Source organism: Hypomesus nipponensis, chromosome 9, assembly GCF_054491055.1.
Source record: "Hypomesus nipponensis isolate SF chromosome 9, ASM5449105v1, whole genome shotgun sequence".
Taxonomy (NCBI): Eukaryota; Metazoa; Chordata; class Actinopteri; order Osmeriformes; family Osmeridae; genus Hypomesus; species Hypomesus nipponensis.
Window position 1 is genome coordinate 9,070,803 of NC_140369.1, and position 24,316 is coordinate 9,095,118.

Sequence of the window (24,316 nt, forward strand, 5' to 3'; positions counted from 1 at the left end):
CAAGCTTGAATTTTGTTTTTGTGAAGAGGGTTACTTAATTCTGAACATAGTTAGTGCCCATGATTTGACTAATAGGGAAGGTTTGTTGGTTTTCAACTATATACACTATAAGGTGTTTGAGACAATATACAAATACAGAATACCATTCAGGCTGGTATTGTCTGTCTTCAAAGGCTGCATTAGAACCACTGTCTTCCAGCCTCAAGCTTCTCTTCCTGTCAGCTCTTAGTTTGCATGTGGTATCTATTTCCACTGTGATATCTCTCTACTACTGTACGGTATCTCCCTCTCACCCATCCCATCTTCATCTCCTGACTCCACCCCATCCTTAACACCGGCACCCCTCTCCTCCCTGATCCCTATCCTATCCACGCCACACCCCTCCCAAGTATCCACCCTCTCCTACTCATCATCCCCTATTCTGCCCCACATTTCATGGACCACAAATCCTTTCCTTCTCCTCCCTATTCCCAACTACGCTCCTGAAACTCTCTGAACTAATTTCCTGGAGACTCTGTGCCAACAAAGTAGTGACAAAACAAAGAGGGTCTGACAGGCATGAACGTGGCTGGAACCTTGCACACCACCTCACCCGAGCCCCTTCCAGACCCGAAGCGAGCCTCCAACAGAGCAGCGCTGCACATGATCTCAGCACCCTGAGACAAGCTGAGGCAGGCTGGAGGGTTCTGCCTGTGTCTGCAGGATGGATGTGCTGTCTATACTCCTCGTTTCCCAGTATGGTGGAGGATGACACTGTCTGATTGTGCCGAGGAGGATTTCATACATCAGCAGTGAGATAGCTGTTAATGGCGTGGCTTTGAACTGCCAGCAGAACAAATGGGAGTGTTGTATTTTCATTTTCTGTCTCCGTTCTCCAATACAGACAGATTTTTAGACCCGCTTCTCTCATCCAGTAAAAAGCTCCCCGCTTCTCTCTCCCCTGATGTTGTGTTATATAAGCACTGCCTTATGGCAGATGTCCCATCCACATGTTTCTAGGAAGGTCTTCTATAGGCTCCTTTTACTCTGTGCTACTGTGAATGTGTGGTCTCACTACACACACACCCATGAAGGTCTACCTCACTAAACCTAGAGGGCGCCATTTCCCCAAGCACAACCACTGTCCTGTGTCCAGCCTGACAGAGAAATGGGATGCAAAGCATTAGAGTTTGAGTAACCAGTTAGCATTGAGTTAACATTCATATCAATGTACTGTCCCACTGTCAATAGAGAGCCTCTCTTTTTGAGTCATAAGAAATAGTATTGGTGTTTACACTAGTGTTATTTTTACTCACATCAAAATGTTAAAAAGATGAGAGGCTTTCAGCTTAATTACCAACATGTGTGTGTGGTGTTGTGTGTGTGTGGTGTGTGTGTGTGTGTGTGTGTATGCATGTATGTGTATAGTGTGGTCACTAACACATCTGGAACATAGTTCAGATTCATTGAGCCACACTTCCTCATGATGTGTTGTATGATTCTAGCTACATGGCAGACTCAAAAGCTTTCGAGTTCTCTGCCATAATGTCGACATACATCCAACATGCTTTCTCAGAAATGTCTACTTTGAATGGCATGTGGGAGCAGACGAGATGAAATGTATTTCTATCTCCATCCATCCATTCATCCCATAATTCATGCCAATTTTGTGTAAGTTGAAGTATACATGTATTTTCACATTCAGCACTGCACCGAAGGCATTCAGTGAAAACAATAGTGAGATTCTAATGTTTACAAATGTATGTGTGTGTGTGTACGTGTGTATGTGTGTCTGTGTGTGTGTGTGTGTGTGTGTAGGACACATCTGCTTTGCATTGCAGGGTCCATACTGGGGCTCAGGTTACCTTCAGGACCAACTCTGTCCTGGTACTCAGTGTTTATCATTCCCTTGAAATTAGAGTGTTCATGTGGGTTTGTCTCTGGCTGAATACCCATTCTGAACGATAATGATAAAAAAAATATGTAAGGTTTGTTGGGTATTAAGTATTGCTGTGAATGCAATAACAATTAAATTGCCATAAAACGCCCCATAAACTGGTCAGACGGAACTAATCAGGAAGAGTGTGTGTGCTGCTTTTACACAGGAAGTGATTGAGAGATGACTGGGATTTAGGTCTGATCTGATGTGTCTGTTTGTGGTGTAACTTGTGATTAGTGACCTGTTTGTGAAAGTACAAAGCTGTAATCTTCAAAACCCCACAGGATGCAGTATTCCTCATGTCCTGCAGACACAAACAGAGCACGTTTACTCACTGTGTGACACCTGGCTCCAGAGATGGAACATCTGGGACGCTCTGTGACCGACCACCGGATCAAATAAGATAGTTAGAAAACTTCATGGAACAAAGATTGCCTCAGTCTTCACTGGCCCAGCCTGTCTCAAAGACACAAACACATTCATTGGCGGTTGAGAGGTTTTGGAGCTCTGTAATTGTGTAAGGGGTCTGAATTAGTTTGTAGAAGAGTAGATTCCATTCTAAAGCTGGATATATTTCAACATTTGAAAGTGAAGGAATGAGAAAGAAAGTCAGAAATGAGAAGGTTACATTTACATTTATTGATTTAGCAGACGCTGTTATCCAAAGCAACTTCCAAGACAGACCTTCACAAAAGTGTATAGGTCAATGATATAGCAACGAGATAGCCCCCAAAACATTGCGGGCAGCATACATGTGAAAAGCATCAGGTGCCAATGGAAGAAACATAAGAGCATGTAGTTAAACAATTACAAAATAAACAACATGAACCGAAAAAAAGTGTACCTGTAGGAAAGTAGGTGCTTGGCATTCTCAGGGTGAATTCATGGTACGAGCCAAAGGTTTGAAGACTCCTATTCTCTGAGCCCTGCTTCTTGACCTGGGGCCATGGATATGGGCGGGGGGGGGGGATCCCTTCAGGTTCCTGCCTTTGAAGTTCTGATTACCAGAACTGATTCCTTTCATTCTCTATATTAAAATTGTTGGGTTGCATATAACATACATTTTTACGCATGAACACACACACATGCACAGCCAGAAATCCTTACCAGCTGCAATACATTCATTTAGATGTGCTTATAGAGTATGCTCACATATCAATAGTTAAGGTTAGCAGGTCTCAGAGTGGACAGGGTTCAGGTAAATGTTAGGGTTTCAAAATGTTAAGTTAACTCAGAGTCCTCCCTCACCCCATCCTTCTTCTTGTTGTATAGCAGTTGTTTGGGTTCATGTGTTGTGTCTCTCAACAAAATGTCTAAAACATGTATTAAATACATAATACATATCAATCTGTTTGTTTGTTTACTACAAAATACCAAATGGGCAATGACACGGAAGCCCTCTAAACTAAGCCTTCAAAAGTATTTAAGTGAACCCCACAAAACCATGTGAGACCATGTAGCGTCTGGCCTGAGTTACAGCAGGGTTAGGAAAGATAGTTAACCTTCAGCCTCTCCAGCCAGGGTTGACTTTGCACAACAACAACCCTGGAGAAAGAGTCCCTAACGTCTATGGGGATGCACAGCGTCCCTCTCTGGAGCACAAATGTGGACAGGAGGGGACACAAGACATGTGAGGGCCTGGGCAGCTGCTGTGTAGCAGCGTGGGCATCACATGAGATCAGGTGAATACCCAGAGGCCCCCAGGGTCACTGGAGGGTCGGAGGGTCCGAGCGCCACAGGCCCCAGGGGATGGAACCTTCTAGAGAGACAGGCAGGAATGTAAAACGTTTCCTGCTGCAGCAGGGAGAGAGTACAACCCCCTAACTCCTACCCCGGTCCTGGAGTTCAGGCATTGTTTATCTGCAAGCCCTTCATGCATCATTGTTTATCTGCATGCACCTCATGCACATCATGCATTCTAGGATGAGCCCCTCTGAATAAGCCCTTTTGATGAGGAAGTTCAACATGTTCTAAAACCAGTTAACCCCAGTTCCTCTCCTACTGTAACTTCCTATCCTTTCTACATGACTCGTTCTACCTTGTCAGCTCAATTTAAGTTAGGCACATAATTTAGACATTAGGCACGTAACCAGGCCTATGAAGTCCAAGTCAACTGCTTTATCACAGTGGCTGGCTTCACCCTGACACTTTTGATAGCTTCATACTACACCATCTAAAATAACTGAATGAATTAACACTGCACTGCCAACTCTGTTGCTAGCAGCATCAGAGGTGCTCATTCCAAATCTGCAGATTTAGCCTTGTGGCCAGAATCACAGAAACCCAATCTAAATTGGTGGCTAGCTTTATCATGAGTGGCCCCACTGGTGCAGAACACTATTTTGAGTTTAACCCTATGTCAGCCATGCACAGTCCACGCTGTGTATGTTGTCTTGTATGTGCATATATGTGTACATCCTCTTGGATGCCCACAAATGAGGGTGAACATAATGTACAGTCATACATAAAGACGACCACAAATTATAGTGTGTGATACTAAATCGAAAGAGCTGGCAGACCAAACAGTATGGTTGTGCAATCAAATGTAACATGGGCAAGTACAGCCCCACACTCCACACCCCACACACCAGCCTTTTCACTTTCTCCTTCTCTCTGCCAACAAATATATTAGGCCTTTTTACTCTTATTTCAGTTAAAGGTTTCTCCTCTGTACATCTCCTCTAATTCCAGACGGAGCTCCCTTATCTGAGTTGGAACCCCTTATCTCTGAAAAGATGCCCTCTCCTTCTCCCCCTCTCATCCACTAGTTACTTTAAAGCAAGCAAGCACAATCCCAAGATAGACAAAGTGAGCGAGGAGAGGAGAGGAGGAGAGAGAAGAGGAGAGGCAGATCACAGACTCTGAAGGAGGCCCAAGATAAGACCTCAGAACAACAGTAGATTCTCTCCAGGTACTTGTACGAAATATTTGAACAGTGAGTTCTAGGGCAAACTCATTTTCAGACTGAGAAAAGTGATTCTGTCATTCCAGGCAGACTCTGGAGGTCAGCGTTTGAATGAGTATTAGCACACAGCTCCTGGCTGTGCAGACACAGCCAGACATATGCAGGTATGCGGTATTGCTATAACCCCCAAGAGATGGCTACAGGTCAGTGGAGAGGGATGAGGGTGGAATGGGTAGGAACGGGAGGGGGGACCCTGGAGATTGGGGTAAGGCTAGTCCCCCACCCACCCCCTTTAATGAGAAGAGCAGAACTTAGAGGAAACAGTGAGTAGAGGAACGCCGGCACTGTGGGGGAACAGAGGGGGTTCAAGTCTGGAGAATATAGAGAGCTTGGCTGAGGGGTTCAATGTGCTCCACAGATGCAAGCAATCCTGCTTCGCCACCCCACTTCAGAGCACTCACTCTGGGGGAGAGAGGGGCTCCAGGAGGGGGCTGGGAGGGAGTTTGGGAAGGGGTGGGAGCTCAGGCAGTGGAAATAAAGATGGCAGACGAGGGGAGGAGGAGGGAAGGGGGGAGAGAGGGGTGGAGTGGCGTGGGGCAGTCGGGGGGACAGAGAAGGGTGGAGAGGGGGATGGAGAAAAAGGAAGGCAAGCAAGGAGTGATAGTTTTTCACAGTGTTTGGCAGAGTCCCTCTCAGTCTTGAACAGCTTCTTAGAGAGAGGGGAAGAGGAGGGACTGGCGTCTCTGTTCAGGTAGGGATGTGTGTGTATGTGTGTGTGGTGTGTGTGTGTGCGCGCACTTGTATGTGTATGTATGTGTGTGTACATTTTTTATGTTTGTCTTTAATATTTTTAAATAGTTGATTGTAAAATATGAAAGAGGAAATGTAGAAAATGGAAAACACAGCTTCAACTTTTACAGATCTTTTCCTCTTTGAATAAATAGATACTTATTTAACTTCCTAAAATGGTGAGAGGTTTGGCAGCTGTGGGAAACATTTACTGAGGAGACATTCAAGGATTTAGTTTGTCCTCAAAAAAAGTTTTCCTCTCTAAATTCCCAGTGGATCCCAAAGCATACAAGCAAACATAGCTAACGTCAATGCAACAACCTTGCTTACAAAACTGTGTCAGTGACTTCAAAGTTAATCCTTCCAACCCCACATCTCTTCTCGGGACAATAACAGTTATCATGTTTGCAGCCGTTAAGTATTAATAATCAAGCATATGAAGATTTTTCAAAGTTAAACATTTTAACTTTATGTCTATTAAAAACCCCAGACTGTAGATTGCAAGAGGGACACTAAATATATCTTATAGGATGAAACATGGTGGTTAAACATGTAAGGAATAATCTTTTACTCCTTTACATCAGAATCCTCCTTATATTTATTTATGATGTGTAACAGTTGTGACAGAGCTCTCTGTCTCCCTTCCCTACCAGCTGTTTGAGCTGTGTGTCCAGCCTGCCCAGCCGTGCGGCCAGCGAGGGTGTGACCATGCGCGTGGTGTGTGTGTTCCTGTTTGCTGCCCTTCTTCCCTCGTCTCTCTCCCAGAGACACGATCCCTTCCAGTGGCTGTCAGCCCTGCGTAGCCAAGGCTACCAGGCAGACAACACGGGAGGGGAGTGCCCTGAAGAGTGTGACTGTCCTCCCTCCTTCCCCATCGCCATGTACTGTGACGGCCGTGGGCTGACAGCCATGCCCACGGTGCCCTCCCGTATGAAGTACCTGTACCTGCAGCACAACGCCATCACCGCCCTGCCTGACGAAGCCCTAGCCAACGCCACCAGCCTGGTGTGGATGATGATGCATTATAACCAGCTGTCCTCCGACCGCATCGGCAAGAAGGTAGAAAGCCATCTGGATCCCATCAACACAGTCATATATATACAGCCAGACTGAACAGTTTGACAGATTCTTATGTTAGTCCCCTGAACACACCCCTCATGCGGTGGTGGTGCTGGAGATTGTCAGGACAGGGATGTGGCTCCTGAAGTTTGGCCTGTACGAATGATCTGCAGTGACTACAAGTGTACATGCAGCAAACATTATTAAAGTTGATTTAATTCCTTTGCAGGCTAACAAAGTCTAATATGGGCTGGACGATCTGAATACTGTTGTTTTCTAACAAAGACCTCCATTGTGCCATATGTTCTCCAGGCATTTGCCAAGTTGCAGAGTCTTGAACGTCTCTATCTGCAGCACAACAACCTGACCCGTGTACCTCCAAACCTCCCACGCTCTCTCAGAGATCTACGCCTCAATGGCAATAGTATCAACAAGGTAATATTCATACAATCCACCACCCAGGCACTGCTGAACACCTGTTTACTGGTCCTCATTGCCTACTCGGGATTATGGTGAGAAATGAACATGAAATATATGATGTAACCTTGAACTGTTGGCTCTGTTGCCTAGGTAACACCTGCTGCCCTGGAGGGAATGGACAACTTAACCGTTCTGTATCTCCATGACAACGCTGTGACAGATATGGCAGCATCACTGAAGGGGTTAAACTCTCTCACACTGCTGGATATCAGCGGCAACAAGCTCAAGAAGGTGTGTGTGTGTGTATGTGTGCATGTGTGTGAGAGTGCATGTGCTACCTTCTGGTGATGGATAACCGTCCTGTGTGGATCCCTGACAGGTCCCAGACGGTCTGCCAGAGCATCTCCACCAACTGTACCTGGAGTCCAACTCCATCAGTGCTGTTCCAGAGGGCTTCCTGCGCCAGTTCTCCCAGCTACAGTACATCCGCATGGGCCACAACCAGATAACAGACAAGGGAATCCCCCCAAACACTTTCAATGTGACTGGCCTGGTGGAGCTGGACCTGAGCTACAACAAGCTAGAGAGGATCCCCCCAGTCAGTGCCACCCTGGAGCACCTGTACCTGCAGGCCAACCACATTAAAGGTAGGGCACAGACACAAAAACACACACTCCAATGGCAAAGGATACATTCTGAAAACAAGGTCTGTCTGTCTGTCTGTCTGTCTGTCTGTCTGTTTCTCTCTCTATACATATCTCTCTCCAGAGTTTACCCTGGGTAGCTTCTGCAGTGTTGTGGATGTGATGAACTACTCGAAGCTGCGGACACTGCGACTGGATGGGAATGAGATCAGTGCCCAGGATGTGCCCTCTGATTCTGCCTTGTGTCTGCGCCTGGCAGCCACTATCGAGCTGTAGCAAATCCTCCAGATTCTGATCTAGGCTAAGATTAGCCTCCCCAACTCCTAACCTTAGCCATTGGTGGAGGGAAACTGAATAGGGATAGGAATCTAATACTTTAAGTTGGTCTGGCTTTCATGTTGCCACTGGAGGGCAATAGACCTGAACTGCATTGCTGTAGTTCTCCTATTTCTACAGCAGGTAGCAGCGTTTTGGTTTATACTGCTAATGTATCAGGTCCCGAAGTGAAGCCACAAAATGAAGCAACAGGCTGAATAGCCCAAAGGTCAGCTGTCAGTTTACCAACAATTGTTTAATTACAGGTGATGATTTGTGTTGTTTTCATTACACATAAAATACTTGCAAAGCCACCTCATAAAAAGAAAATCTTTTGGAATAACTACATAACACATACTCTTGTAGTGTTAATACATAGAGTTATGCCTTAAGGCTCAGGCTCTTGTCTGTGTGAATGAGCATGCATGTTTAATCCTCAGTAGGTCATGGTCAGTTTGACCACTCTTTTGTGGTGTGTAGATACATTATACTATGAAGTATTTTCAATATGTTTCTTGGTATTCTTTTGCGACCTATAATTCTGTTGCGACAGCATTTGCAGGTGTTGAACAGTGCTATGAGTATTTACTCAATCACTTGGCCTCAGAGAACTGACTCACAAATGTATAATTACATATCACACTCCCGAGGCCTCCATACTTCCTAACCCCATATTAGTTATTTCTAGTCTCTACAAACTAGCACAACACTTGTATCGCTATGGCGGTGTTGCTTTGTACTATGCAAACTGTTTTGTGCATTGTCTTATTCTGTGGTGCTAAAATTGACACATGAATGCATAGCATGTATTGATCTTCAAATTGACTAAGGTTGTGGTGTTTTAATACTAAGTGCCTGTCTTATGGAATGAATAAATAAAGGTAACAATTTGTACATGTACTGGGATGTGTTTGCTTGGTTTGTGTGTGTGTGAACATACTCTGGCATTGTCTTAAAAGTGGAGTATGACCCCACACCCATCATGACTGTGGACTGTTTTCCTTTCTTACCCCTCCCGGCTGTTCTTACATACCTGAACACTGTCAATACTACGTTTTCATGTCTAACACAAATGATGTTAGGTGGTTGGTGCTAGTTGAAGTTGTGCTAGTTAATAGCTAGAAGTTCCTTGCAAATTTAGCTAGAATTACATTTAATAGCATACATTCAAGCCGACTGGAAGTAGTAGCAATTGTTTTAGGGCATTTTGAATTTAAGTGTCGTCTAAACCACCGAGGTGAAGTAGGATTCATATTCGACATTCGGAAGACGCTACTTTGCAGCGTTGCGTTAGGGACCGGGTGAAAACTAAACCGTTCAATTTAGAGAATGTATGTGTTTCATAATATTTCTATGATATAAAGCCTCAAACTGTCAACAGATGATTCTAATAAAGCCTACTGGCCTACTTCCACACCCTTTACCTTTTCAATCAAGGTTTTAACAAAATGCAAATAAATAATTGAAAATGTAAAGGGTGTGGAAGTAAGACAGACTCTATTACAATGATCTGGTGTATATTTGAGAATTGTTGACACAAGTTTGAAAAAGTTATTAAGATTTGCGAGGATTAAACTATTTTCAGAGATAAGCATTTTTTTTTTTTTACTTAATTGAAAATTTAAAGGGTGTGGAAGTAGGCCAGACTTTATTAAAATAATCTGGTGTATATTTGGTATTTTTTGACACAATTTTGAAAAAGTTATTAATATTAGCGAGGATTTCATGCTATTTTCAGAGATTAGCGATTTTCTATAAAAAAAATACAAAAAAAAGTAAAGGGTGTGGAAGTAGACCATCTCAAATATACACCAGATTATTCTAATTCTGGCCTACTTCCACACCCTTTACATTTTCAATTAAGTTTCAAACAAAATCATTGAAAATTGCTAATATCTGAAAATAGCATGAATTCCTCGCTAATCATAATACATTTTTCAAAATTGCGTCAAAAAATAATTTATATAATTTAGTTTGAAACTTATTCAGTACAATTTTGAAAAAAATCTTAAGATTAGCAAGGATTTCATGTTATTTTCAGAGATTAGCGATTTTTTTCCTTCTTTTTTTTACATAATTGAAAAAGTAAAGGGTGTGGAAGTAGGCAACCCATTATTAGAATAATCTGGTGTATATTTGCAATATTTTGAGACAAGTTTGAAAAAGTTATTAAGATTTGCGAGGACTGAGCTATTTTCAGAGGTTAGCGATTTTTGATAATTTTGTTTGAAACTTAATTGGATAAGTAAAAGCTGTGGAAGTATAACAGATATTGTTAGAATAATCGGGTGTCCTCGAGGTTTTATATTCATGAAAATATTATAAAATTCATAATTTTTCAAAATTGTATGGGTAGTTTAAACACGGTCCCTAACGCCCGAATGTGAGACGAATGTTGAATGTCGAATATTAAACTAACCTCACCTGGCTGTCCAACATTCTACCGCCACGTAGGGCTATAATGATAGGATCATGTAAGTTTCTGTTATGAGGTTGATGTCACATTTAGCCTTCCTTGAGGTTTGGCCAGTGTGGTTGTTCAGGTTTTGAATCCTAGTGTATTTACAGTCCTTGTTGTGGTAGAAGACTGAGCGTTTGGCCACCTGTCATCCTATAATGAGACTGGTGTTGTTCCTGACGGAATCCTTAAGTTGACCACTGTAGTCTGTAATAATTATCATGACATCCACAGCATGTGTTGATGAATGATCCAATACAGTCATGTACACCTGTCATGTTTTCTTGGTCGGAAAAGCCACTGGTTGGGCAACAAAAGGCGGTGTTCGTCAGCTAGTGCTTTGTCATGGCAATGTTGAGATGCTTCCACAAATTACGTAGGCTTAGCTGCATTGAACTGACACACAGTAAAAAAATAAAATAAAAGCTGTGATAATCCATCATCTTTTTTTATGTAGATACATGTGTTTGTCCATATTGACCTCACAAAAGATGACATGAAAGTATCAAGGCCACTATAAGAGTTTACTCTTGCGTAAACGTCTGACTGCCATTGCTCGTAATTTTGAAGTGTGGGGGTGCAGTTTTCGAGATCATCACTGACCTCTGTCCAATAGAATCTCTTCCAAATATGGATCATGACAGTGATTGGCTAAAGACGTATAGGTGTCGCTCCAGCACACCGGACTTTAAATACTGTTCCTAAAGCATCCTGGAAATACTTCAGACAGCTTCACATCACAATCAATATGAGGAAAGTCGGATTGAGCAGTTTTACAAACTTTGTGTTTAGAAATTCTGCGTCTACTGACACGGTAGGATATCATACCCAATGTTTAGACTTAAGAAGAGTTAAGAAACACTGAAAGATGGAACGTCATATAATGGCGTTGTATTAGCCATATGTATTATTTTGGTGGAGCCTTCAGATCTATTAATAACTTTAGTATGTGCACTGTTTGGCGTAATATTGTGCATTTCAAAGTGAATAGGTTGGTGTGCTGTTGAGTATTGATTTGGAAGAGTGAAACTGCATGGCAGTTTGTCAATACCCACCTAGCAGCCAATGAGAAATTATTCAAACCACGTATAAAATAAAAACATGTGATATGACACTGAATATAGACTGGACAGGTACCACTGTGCCCTGCTATTGCTTGGGGAAGATTTTGACCCATAAGATAAGCAATACATTTATTATTTGCAGTATGTTCAATTTGTATGATCTGTCTGTTTCAGTTGAGGGGAAACAAACAGAAACAAGCCCCTGATGGGAACACAGATGAGAATGTAGAGAGGGGAAACTGGAGCAGTAAGAGCGATTACTTGTTGTCTATGATTGGCTATGCAGTCGGTCTGGGAAACATATGGAGGTTCCCTTATCTGGCATACAAGAACGGAGGAGGTGATTGGTGTTCCTACATCTGGTGTTTCTACATATGGTGTTCCTACATCTGGTGTTTCTACATCTGGTGTTTCTACATATGGTGTTCCTACATCTGGTGTTTCTACATATGGTGTTCCTACATCTGGTGTTTCTACATATGGTGTTCCTACATCTGGTGTTTCTACATATGGTGTTTCTACATATGGTGTTCCTACATCTGGTGTTTCTACATATGGTGTTCCTACATCTGGTGTTTCTACATATGGTGTTCCTACATCTGGTGTTTCTACATCTGGTGTTTCTACATATGGTGTTCCTACATATGGTGTTCCTACATATGGTGTTCCTACATCTGGTGTTTCTACATATGGTGTTCCTACATCTGGTGTTTCTACATATGGTGTTCCTACATCTGGTGTTTCTACATATGGTGTTCCTACATCTGGTGTTTCTACATCTGGTGTTTCTACATATGGTGTTCCTACATCTGGTGTTTCTACATATGGTGTTCCTACATCTGGTGTTTCTACATATGGTGTTCCTACATCTGGTGTTTCTACATATGGTGTTCCTACATCTGGTGTTTCTACATCTGGTGTTTCTACATATGGTGTTCCTACATCTGGTGTTTCTACATATGGTGTTCCTACATCTGGTGTTTCTACATATGGTGTTCCTACATCTGAACCACTAAAGCTTTTCCAGAGTAGGATATGTTGGCACAATTACAGGAGGACGATGACATGGCAATTATTGAACCTCTCTCCCTCCTCTTTCATGTGTATTACCAGGTGCCTTCCTCATCCCTTACTCCATCATGTTGTTTGTCATTGGTATCCCTTTCTTTTTCCTGGAGTGCTCCATTGGCCAGTTCAGTAGCCAAGGGCCCATCAATGTGTGGAGGGCTGTGCCAGCAATGCAGGGTAATACTGGGAATGCTCAATTGTCTCAACGCCAAATTCCAAATGGGACAATTCTGTATTGTAAAAAAAATGAATGTAACTTGACAAGTAACTGGAGTGCATTGTCTTTTTCTCTTTCCTTTTTTTTTACTTCTCTTTCTCTATCCAGGTGTGGGGATAGCAATGGTGTTATCAAACGTCATTGTAACCATCTACTATAATGTGCTCATAGCCTACTCCCTATTCTACTTGTTTTCTTCCTTCCAGTTTCCTCTGCCTTGGAGTGAATGTTCCAGCAACTGCAGCATCACACCTGAAGGTTCTGTTTTACTTCATGCTCTAAATGTGTTACTCTGAACTGTACTGTACTCAACTGAACTGTCCTGTGCAGTACTATATGCCAAAGTGGGTCATCATCAATAGCACTGACTGGAAGAAGGTGGTTATCTTAAAAACATTTTAGGTGGCCAATATCTTTACCCTGTTTGCCTCTGTATAGACATCTGCAATGGGACAGGTGTCAATGAGAGTCTCAACCTGATGCTGGGAATGAATATCACCTGTCATTCAAACAGCAGCACACTAAAGAGTGCTAGTGAAAAATACTGGGAGTGAGTACAATACGCACAAACATACACACACACTACGGTGTATGAAACTGTTGTAGACTGGTGGTGTGTTTGTAAAAAGCGGTCTCTAACTGGTAGCTTACCACACTTTCTGAGTAGCTTGTCCATCGCTCTCTCTCTGTCTCTCTCTGTCTCTCTCTGTCTCTCTCTGTCTCTCTCTGTCTCTCTCTGTCTCTCTCTCTCTCTCTCTCTCTCTGTCTCTCTCTGTCTCTCTCTCTCTCTCTCTCTCTCTCTCTCTCTCTCTCTCTCTCTCTCTCTCTCTCTCTCTCTCTCTGTCTCTCTCTCTCTCTCTCTCTCTCTCAGTGAGGTAGTCCTGCAGCGCTCCAGTGGTATAGATGAGACTGGGCCAGTCGTCTGGTACCTGGCCCTCTGTCTGCTGTTGAGCTGGATCCTTGTGGGTGGGGCCATCTACAAAGGTGTCAAGTCTTCTGGGAAAGTGAGTTTAAAGCCAGAGGCCTCAATCTTTTTCAAGCTCCCCCCAACCCCTTTCAATTGTGACTATGTCTGCATCTGTGTGTTTTGTTTCTGCTTCCTTTGCCCCCTTCCCTCCAAGGTGGTGTATGTCACAGCTACATTCCCCTATGTAGTGCTGTTCATCCTCCTGATCCGAGGTTTGACACTGGAGGGCGCTAAAGACGGGATCGATTTCTACATTGGCTTCAAGTCCAACTTTACTAAGCTGGGTGAGGCCGAGGTGAGGTTCTATGGGTACTGAACCCTCACCTTTACCTCAGTCACACTAATCCTGTGGCTGGACACAGGAATCCTGTTGTTATGTAGGCTAGTAAACATGACATAAACATCTGCTTGTCAGCCTTTCAGTTTATGTCTGTGTCTTTCTGTGGCAGGTCTGGAAAGATGCAGCATCCCAGATCTTCTTCTCTCTGTCTGCAGCAAATGGTGGAATCATCGCCCTAGCCTCCTATAACAGGTTCAAAAACAATGTGTATACGGACTCCATGGCCGTCTGCCTCATCAACTGTGGTAAGAATTTGGAGCGTGCATAACTGATGTCAGAGATGATTGCAGGTAAGATCGTCACTCAGATTTCATGAATGACCAAACGTTGTGTCATCTTCTTCTCCGTGTTGATTTAGCTACAAGTGTGTTTGCCGGCTTTGCCATCTTCTCCATCCTGGGCCACATGGCCTTTATCTACGGGAAGCCTGTGACGGAGGTCGCCCAGGCAGGTTAGGCAAGCCTACCTGATGCCCTCTTACAGAACATGCTGCCCTGGCTTCATCTATTTGTTCCCTGAGTCGTGTGTTTGTGTGTGCAGACTTTGGACTGGTTTTCGTCGTGTACCCAGATGCCCTCTCCAAGCTTCCAATCTCTCCTCTGTGGTCCATCCTGTTCTTTGTCATGCTCCTCACCCTGGGACTGGACTCCCAGTTTGCTGGGATAGGTGAGAATGTCTGACCACAATGACAACCTGGAACAAGCTTCGGAGTGCTGTTGTAAAGCCCTGGCCCCTGTCTGTGGTCCTCAGAGGTTCTAACCACTAGCCTCCAGGATGCCTTCCCTCAAGCCCTGAAATCCAAACGCTCCATCATCTCCGTGGTAACCTGTGCAGTCTTATTCCTGCTGGGCCTACTGTGTGTTACCAGGGTAGGTTCTCCCACACTCCTGGTACTGCCCTCACAAGTCTCTGCAAACTTGTTTCCCAGATACATTTTGCGTATGTATGTTTGTGTGTGTTTACAGGGAGGGATCTACTGGGTAACTCTGATTGACCAGTTCTGCGGAGGCTGGGTCAGATTGATGATTGCTCTCCTAGAGGTCCTTGGAGTCATTTACATATACGGTACACCTATACCGAGAGATGATTATGATAGTGATTAGTAGTAATTGCATAATAAGAAACAAATATAGATGATAAACAATTCATAAATGCAAATGACAATTGTGTTTGTGCGTGTCTCTAAAACATAGGTGGAAACAGATTTATTAAAGACATAGAAATGATGATTGGCACCAAGAGCTTATGGTTCTGGTTGTGGTGGAGATCCTGCTGGTACTTTATTTCCCCCTGTGTCATCATCGTAAGCAATTCATCCATCTATCCATACTGCCTCAAGGTATTCCATTCACTCAAGTTCCCTCCCCCTCAGCCTCTCAGCCCTGACCCAGACTGTTTCTGCTGCAGGTCATTTTGGCCTGGTCTCTGTTCACCTTCGAGGTCCCAACTTATGCAGGTGTACAGTACCCATGGTGGGGCATAGCACTGGGCTGGTGTATCACCGCCTTCTGTCTCATCTGGATCCCGATCATCACTATTTACAAGTTCATCAGAGCATTGGGAGGACCATTGCAGGTGTGCATATGTGTGTAGCTGTAGTCATGTGTTAAACTGTATAAAGTATAGCCTACTGTGTAATTCTTAGATATGTTCATCAGGTGTCAAAACTAATTAGTGTGTGTGTGTGTGTGTGTATGCAGCGTTTGAAAGAGATATGTTCTCCGACGGAGGCCTGGGGTCCCTACCTGGAGACTCACTGTGGAGAGCGTTACAAACGAGACATCAACTCCTACAGTCTCCCACAACTGTGAGGTGTGTGTGTGAGTTATATATCGGGTTTCTGTTAATCAACACTGAGGGACACATGGCAGGTTTTGTTAAGCATTACTTCATACCTGCTTCTGTTACTATCATCCTGGCGATGATAACAATGATGATGATGATATGTTATTTTTAATGTCTTGATTGCAGTTAAGTTTTATTGTAGTTTGTGTCAGTGCAATTTATATTGTATATTATCGTCTTTGTGCATTTTTTTTTCTATATATGTGCTGCCTGTGTATTAATACATCTGTTTGCTTTGTTATGTTGTTTATGACGATGACCACATATTCTGTTGTTTGATTTGTATTTTTCTATCTCTGTTATGTGATGTCAGCAGCCTTGAATACTTTGTCCTTTTTCACAATAGAGGCACACTTTTCTAGGTTGCTTCAAATTATGTTTATTACAGTCAGATCAGAAATGGTTTACAATTGTTACATGTAGCTGATCTTGTTCTGCTGAGGGATCTGAAGGGGAGCTTTAAGCCCAGTTGCAGCAGGAGCAGCTGGCATCAAACACCAGTCCAGCAGCACAGTGCTGGGTGTAGGTCACTCCCTGGCTGCATTCATAGAAGTGGTTCTTGTTGGTGGGGTCTGGGAAGAGACCGTTGGCCTTGCCAGCACAGAAGCCAGATCCTCCAGTGGCACCACCACTACCACCACCACCCCCGCTGGGTGGGGGCTGGGGAGGAGCCTGGGTTACGGGAGGGAGGGGGTCTGTGCGAGCAGCACAACCTGGACAGGAGAGATTAGACTGTCAGGTGTGTGTGTGTGTGTGTGTATGTGTGTGTGTGTGTGTTAGCGTCTTTCTGCATGCATCACCTGCTCCAGTGCCCAGACCACTCTTTATGGTGTTGATCAGAGGGTATCTGCCCTGGCCGCAGAAGGTGCCACTGAAGTCATCCAGATCCAGACTCCACACCATGGCTCCTCCAAAACCAGTCTTCTTCAGCCATTGGATCTGTGGGGAGGAAGAAGGTTTACAGACATGTATCACACGACCAGCTCCATGTCATTTCATCTCAGCAGTAGTGACACGCGCGCTTGATGTAATACCTTGATCAGGAAGCTCTTGACATTGTCATATCCAACCCACATGTTCTTGCTGTCGTAAGCGTAGGGCACATCCTGGGTAGAGTCCCAAGCCTGGGTGGCACCCTGCTTCAGGAAGGTGCAGATCTGATGGAAGGTGCAGTGAAAGGGGTTAGATTCCCCATGCTGTAAACACACACACATGCAGTACACAAGCATTCACAACCCCCTCCCCTTCACACACACACACATACAGACCTCATAGTAAGCCCAGAAGCCGGCCTGGCGGGTGAAAGTGCCAGCGGGGCCGGGGCCAGCGGAGGGAGCTCCTACTCCAGTGTTGGAGGCGGAAGCGAGGCGGAAGGTGTGGCCGTAGGTTGGGAAACCAACCAGCAGCTTCTCAGCTGGGACACCATTGCTCTTCCAGTACTTCATGGCGTAGTCCTGAAAACACAAACGCTCACAGTGTTGATGGATCATCTCTATGAATATATTAAGCTTCTGTCAGACAGCGGGACGTGGACAGGGCAAGAGATAGACAGGAGTTCATCACTCACCACATTGAAGTAGATGAGGTCTCCCTGGTCAGATGGGCCTCTGTACAGAGGGCTGTTCTCCCCAGTGTTCTTTTCCCAGGAGCCATGGAAATCATAGGTCATCACATGGAAGTAGTCCAGCACTCTGACAAAGACAAACTTAAGTTATCACCACAGCACAGTTGATAAAGAAACTTGTGTATCCTGTGCGTGTATGTGTGTGTGTGCGTGCAAACTGACTGTCCAATCTGGGCGATCTGGTATCCAGAGTCGATGGTTGCCTTCCCAGCAGACACGGCGGCGGTCAGCATCAGACGGGGGCGGTTGGTGCTCTTTCCTTCCTTCACGAATGCACTCAGCAGTTCCTTCACACAGAGAACAGCAGAACGTGTCAATATTGTATGCATGAATGCACACAATCGATCCCAAAGTAGAAACGTAGAAACTTTCGACAAGAGGATTTATGATGCCTTGCTTCTCTTACTGTAAGGAGGCAGAGGAACATGTACTGGAGCTGTAGATGTGCAGGAGAGGGGGTCTGACAGTACCTGCACCAAGGTGGTGTAGCGCTGCTTGTCCTCTGGAGGGGAGCCTCTGGAGCCGGGGTATTCCCAGTCAATGTCCAGGCCGTCAAACTGGTACTGACGGAGGAACTTGATCACACTGGTGATGAAGGTCTGGCGATTAGCAGCACTGGAGACCATGGCTGTGAACCTGAGGACAGACATGGAGCGTCAGCATTCCGCTCTTCCTAGTTGGGTGCTGGGTTGGAGGCAGGTGCGTGGATAAGAGAAGGAACGCTCAGTCTGGATTTACTTTTGAGTGCCAAAGTTCCATCCTCCAATGGCCAACAGGGTCTTCAGGTTGCTGTTCCTAGAAACACAGAGAAACAAAACGGCTCAGAGATTTGTGCACTTTTATGTGTTAGCGTGAGTGTGTGTACATGTGTGTTTAAATATGTGCATGTGCAAACCTGTAAATGTGCAAAAGCGTACAGACTTTTGCACTTGTGTGTCTGTGAGTGAGTACTTACTGGTTCTTGAGGGCCTGGAACTGTCCGTAGAGCTTCTCGTCGTCCCACTCGTAGGTCTTGATCTGGTTGCTGTCCATCCCAGCGAAGGCATAGATGAGGTGGTCACAGAGACATGGGTCAATGTCGGTAGGGAAATACTTCCCTGCTCCTGGTCGGTACTGTCCCCAGTTAGTGAAATAACAGGAGAGGATGTAGGAGGATCCTAGACAAAGATACAAAGAGATGGGTTGATGTGGGGGTTAGGGTTAGTGTCAGGGTTTGTGCAGTACTCAGATAACATAATTACTTGAAAATCCTGGATTGCATGATAAACAAAGGAATATGGTTATGGTCCACTCAAAGGATAGGAATGTGGATGTTCATTGACTTTCGGTAGATTTATTTTACCATGTGATGTCAGTAAATCTTAGAGTGCAATTTGAGCTCAGGTCATAGAGGTATGAATTCCAACCCTGTCCTCATTAACAGACTAACCATTATTTTATATTGTACTTACCTAGCTGCACATGCAGCAGGAGAGCCAATCCTACAAAGAGAAAAAGAGTGAGAGAAAGAGAAGTATGTTAAAGACAGGTCATGGAGAAATAACAGCATTTAGTCAAAATGAAGAGAAAATGTGCAGGTGTACCGGTATCTGCTTACCAACGCAGATGAGTAGTTTGCCCATGTTGCCTCTGTACATTGGTGTGAGGGCTGGATGAACCTTATATAGCCCAGGCTCCTTCCTCTATCTGTACACCATGTTTGATCTGGCTTCTCCACTGTGGTTGACTCAATAAAAGTCAGCATTCAGCCACATTGACATTTGTTTTGACCAGAGATTTCCATTGTGTTGTGCCATGAAAACCTGATAAACTTCACACGTCCTTCTGTAATGATATGATTCCTTGCTTATTTAAGATATCACTTTATAATGCAAGTTGCTGCCTCTTTAATATCCCCCACCAACTCCACTTACAATACAGCTTGTTTGGGTCAGTCCATTTAAGTCCATCATTATTTTGTCAACATATGTAACTATGTATTAAACATGTTGTTACATTTACAAAATGCTTACCTTGATCTGTAAGAGCAATAAACAAATACATTAGTTAAGAGTTACGCCACTGAAAAAAACAGCCACAGTAATAGACATCCACATCCATGAATTTCCTTTGGGATCCATAACGTTAATAGAATGAATTACATGATGGCAGTCTTTCCAGAATGACTGTGGAAGTCATTACTTTGACCTCTGTTAAGACGTTACAAGGGCTCATTGTCTGGGAGAGGCCAGAAAGTGTCTGACAGCTGGTGCTGGTGTTTGCTCAGTGGTACCTACCGTAAGTGGTTGTACCTGCCTGCCTTATCATTCAAGAACACATATCAAACCCTCAGTACATAGCTGCAGTATCAGTTCACACACAAACACGTGATGCCCTGAATGACCTTTAAGACACTGACAGGCTGTGTCACATATTGCTCAGTTGGATACCTGCTTACAACCTGTTTTCCTCTCTAGTGTGAACATATAAAGTACGACGCTTCCCACTAGTGTGGTCCCTCTTTATGTGGATTGAGTGGAAATCATGTTGAAGGTGTATCAATGGGAATGTACCTGTTGGGGAAGGATGGCCATTAGTGAAGATGGAGACTTGAAGTCTACAGGTCTCCTACCATCTGTAGTTTTGTAGCAGCAGTGTCAAACATGACCATCAGAGGCCACTGTTGTCCCATGACCAACTCAGGTTATGACATTTTGTCCGTTTCCTACATAATCCCTGAAATTTGTCATGCAACTGCACACCACCTTTTGCGTCTGTATCGTAATGGACAATTATGACCACATTTTATCACCATCCATCTGATTGTCTCCCTCCATCCCTATCTTTCTATCTTGCTCTCTCATTCTCTCTGTGTTACCTTCTACCATCCTTCTTCACCAGTAACCATGGTAACCCCAAAGCCAGCAATCCAGCGTGTTGACACTGGAAATAGACCTGTTGCCATTAACACATGACACATAAACACACACACACAAAGTCACATACAAAGGGAAAGGAGAAACAATAAGCAGCTATTGCAGGCTTTATTCACCTTGGCCATCATGAAGCTTTCTCCATTAAATTTAGTGCAGCTCAACAGTGTGGTGGGAAAATCCATATTTTATTACCAAATGTGGTTTACTGTGCTGAGTACTGTACTATACTGTGCTGCCTAGCTTTGAATTGCTGTGTTTATTGATCCAGTAAATCCATGATATAACATCCGGTTATTAGTAATGTTCATGCCATGAGGAGAACTGCGCAACTGTCATAAGGTTGTGTTCTTCTAAAGTATGAGTCACACATGATGGTGTTTAGTGTCTCTCTCCCTCTCTCTCTCTCCCTCTTCCCAATGTAAGGTCTTTGGTATCTAGTTGCTATTAGATACTGCTGGGCCTGTCACCATGGCAGCAGATTCTCAATCATCGTCTCTCAGAAATATTTATGATTTCAACTCACACACACAAAGAGAGAGATTATATAAAGAGAGATAATGTCTCAATCCAGCCTTAAATACAATACATGGAAACAATAATTCTGTGGTAATTGTAGCATCTACATGTATGTAAGTTGTTGTTTACGTGTTTGCGTGTGTCTTTGTCTTGTGTGTGTGTGTGTAGGGTTGCCTACCTGTAGGGCTTTTTTATGTATGATTAATTTACCAGAAGCTTATACTGCAACATGCTTCAGCTCAAAGATCTACATGAGTCTAGCAGACTTACAAACACACTATCCACACACATACACAAACATTCGAGAGGGTATCACTAGCGAGCTTGGAATCATTGTTTGAAATGGTGCTGTAAGCTAGTGTAAAACAAGGGTTCAAGTCAGTAATTGTGGTAGCAAAAAAAAAAAAAAGGTATTCTGTTGCTTTGCAATGTTGCTGTTGAATTCATCCAGACATGAAAAAATGGACCTATTAAAAAAATAATCTTTCTTTCTCCCTCTCTCGCCTTCTCTCACGCATACCATACCCACATATACTCCCCCCCACACACACACACAAGCCTTCACATAATCCAATGGAGTCATCAGCCTTTTGAGTTCTTATTGTGACACTCCTAACTGAATTAGTCACTGAGAGAAACATTTCTACACGCTCTCCTCTGAAATATACATAGTGAAAAGATGTTTGTGACAGTATAACTATGCACACGACGGTGCTGGGAGACAAAAGAGTGCAAGAAAAAGAGGAGGGAGAGGAAGCAAAGCTCCGTTTTTTTCTCCAATAAAAGCAACGCTCTCACAGAGTTGCTATGGCAACCTCTTCTTCTCATTCCTTTCAGCATGCTACCACTCACTGCTGTCTTTCTGTGTGTGTGTGTGTGTGTGATCTTGAATCAGCCTAATGAAGGAGGGAACCATTAGAGAACCAAATTGTGCAACAATAACAGGCCTATAAACCACAAAGACATACATATGTAAACATAACTAATATAAAATATCTTGGAGAAATACAGATTAAATATATTAAAGTATTATGTTGTATATCATTTGTGTGTGTGTGTATGCATGTGTGGGTGCGTGCGTATGTGTGTAAGTGTGGCTAAAACATTGCTTTTATGAGATACCCTTTGTGCTCCCAGCCCTTCCTTTTCCAAACACTCAAGAAATGAATACGATCCAACAGTTAGTGCTCTCATCCTCCTTTCCATCCATCCTCACTTCTCATTCAGTCCTCCTTTTATTACTGCTCATCCGACCACACAATACAAACAGAATATGTCTGTCCACTTCCTCCTTCTCTCCTTGTAACTGGAGCATACTTTGTGAGGGGGGAGTAGAGTACACCCCAAGCACTTACTGTCTTTAATGCAGCCTCTCCTTTTTCTTCCTGTGTCACTCAGCCATCAAGCCGGTCCTTAAAGTCCCACTCTCTCAAGCTTTCAAAGCAGGAGCTGATATTTTTCTGCAGCAACACAGAAAGCCCCGTTAAGCAGTGAATACGGAAGAATTGTGTTGAGGAACTTTATATCACAAGATAAACAATGACAGGAATTGAAAGTATGTGTTGCTGTGTTAATTGGAGTGTTGTCCATGTTCACTACCGACTGTAGAATTCATTGAGAACATACAAAGAGTTTTCCAAATAGAGTTTGAAGACAGTTGGAAGGAAAAGTCCAACGGAAGGTGAATCTGCCGTTTAGTATGCAGCTCCACCAACACAGGCACACACATACATTTACACTTTCATTGCCATGGGATTTAAGTACTAGACTGCTGAATTATTGTCATTATTTGTTGAGGAGAAGACCAAACTTCAGTCGGATGCTTTCTGTTTTTACCTTGACTGTCAACAATGGAGGATGAATGGCTGAGAGGGTAAACACAGTGACGCATGAATACAAAGAGAGAGGGAAGAGAGAGAGGAAAGAGGGAAGATAGAGAGGAGACTGAGGGAGGAGACAGAGGAGAGAGAGAGGGAGGAGACAGAGGAGAGAGAGGAGAGAAGTGAGGGAGGAGAGTTCTCATTAGAGGATTGTTGGAGGTTGATAGACCAGGTTTACTGGGCTCTTAGTGAGACAGACACTGAAAGTACAAACACACACACTCTCTCCATGACTCTTTCTTATACATTTACATGTATTCATTTAGCAGACGCTTTTATCCAAAGTGACTTCCAAGAGAGAGCTTTACAAAAGTGCATAGGTCACTCACTGATCATAACACCGAAATATCCTGGAAATATAATATTTTGAATGGAACCCTTAGTTTCCATTATAAAAGTACAACTTTTCTTTCACTGTTTATTAATGTTAATCTTATGTTCTGACAAAGAGAGAGCCAAGAGGGAAAGACTGAAGTTAAAAGAGAAAGAGAAGAAGAAATGTTACTAGGGAGATGGAGAGTGGTACAGATGAAAGGTGAAGGGACTAAGTATGGTGGAGGAGGAAGACTGGAAAAGGAGAGGGGCTAACGGGGACAGAATAACTGCTGAGTGCGCCTCCTCTTCTTCTACCTCGTTCAAAGGCTCTGTCTACTGAGAAAGAGGGGGGGAGAAAGACAGAGACAGAGTGGGAGACAGAGAAAGAGGGAGACAGAGAGAGAGGGGGGAGGACGGGGAGAAGGCGACACAGATAGAGCGAGAGTGAGGGAGACAGAGAGAGGGAGAGAAAGAGAGGGGGATAGAGAGAGGGAGGGAAGGAAAGAAATAGGGAGACAGAGAGAGAAAGAGAGAGAGAGTGACAGAGAGAGAGCAAGAGAAGGAGGGACCAGTGCACAAAGACTCAGTCTGTGCAGTTTGTTCTTTTGCATCAGAGGAAGAGACAGAGGGAAGAAGGCAGAGCACAAACCCCCTGGATATCCACAAATGTGGCACAAGAAGGAGAAAACATTCATTTAGGAAGAGACCATAGAGTGAGGGAACAGAAAACAGAGAGTGATCAAGGAGGAGAGGAGGGAGAGGAGTGAAGAAGAGGGGGATGTAGCCAGACCTTGTGTCACGGTAAGGAAGATGAAATGTGCATGCACATTAGTTCGAGTGTTAGTTAGAGACACTGCACTGGAGGAGTGAGGCACATAGACAGGCTGTAGTAAGTGTTGCCACAGTAGAAATGATCTGTGATATGGTTTTTAGACTGTAAATGTGTTACATGAGTGTGTGTGGGTGTAAGTGTGTGTGTGTGTGTATGTGTGTTTGTGTGTGTGTGTACGTGTGTGTGTGAGGGTGTGTGCGTGCACGTACGTGAGTGTGTTGTAGC

The 24,316-nt window shown here is 43.9% G+C and overlaps 3 protein-coding genes across 3 annotated transcripts; 2 read left to right on the forward strand and 1 right to left on the reverse strand.

Annotated features, from left to right (window-relative positions):
• The first annotated feature begins 5,446 nt into the window (after nt 1-5,446).
• Nucleotides 5,447-8,950, forward strand: fmoda (fibromodulin a). Its single transcript, XM_084706452.1, has 6 exons — nt 5,447-5,574; nt 6,266-6,671; nt 6,984-7,106; nt 7,242-7,382; nt 7,471-7,738; nt 7,860-8,950. Exons 2-6 carry the CDS (start codon nt 6,321-6,323, stop codon nt 8,009-8,011), a joined length of 1,035 nt encoding a protein of 344 aa, XP_084562578.1. The 5' UTR covers nt 5,447-5,574; nt 6,266-6,320; the 3' UTR covers nt 8,012-8,950.
• A 2,306-nt stretch (nt 8,951-11,256) lies between these two features.
• Nucleotides 11,257-16,216, forward strand: slc6a14 (solute carrier family 6 member 14). Its single transcript, XM_084705693.1, has 15 exons — nt 11,257-11,322; nt 11,747-11,912; nt 12,686-12,817; nt 12,966-13,115; nt 13,296-13,407; nt 13,729-13,861; nt 13,979-14,119; nt 14,274-14,409; nt 14,523-14,615; nt 14,705-14,830; nt 14,915-15,033; nt 15,130-15,229; nt 15,358-15,467; nt 15,572-15,739; nt 15,865-16,216. Exons 1-15 carry the CDS (start codon nt 11,257-11,259, stop codon nt 15,973-15,975), a joined length of 1,863 nt encoding a protein of 620 aa, XP_084561819.1. The 3' UTR covers nt 15,976-16,216.
• A 218-nt stretch (nt 16,217-16,434) lies between these two features.
• Nucleotides 16,435-19,255, reverse strand: LOC146272699 (acidic mammalian chitinase-like). The gene is made up of 11 exons (XM_084705702.1): nt 19,231-19,255; nt 19,085-19,114; nt 18,589-18,808; nt 18,372-18,428; nt 18,104-18,269; nt 17,796-17,920; nt 17,577-17,700; nt 17,278-17,463; nt 17,044-17,166; nt 16,810-16,948; nt 16,435-16,722 (listed from the first exon to the last, which is right to left on the reverse strand). Exons 1-11 carry the CDS (start codon nt 19,253-19,255, stop codon nt 16,469-16,471), a joined length of 1,449 nt encoding a protein of 482 aa, XP_084561828.1. The 3' UTR covers nt 16,435-16,468.
• Between the last annotated feature and the right edge of the window lie 5,061 nt (nt 19,256-24,316).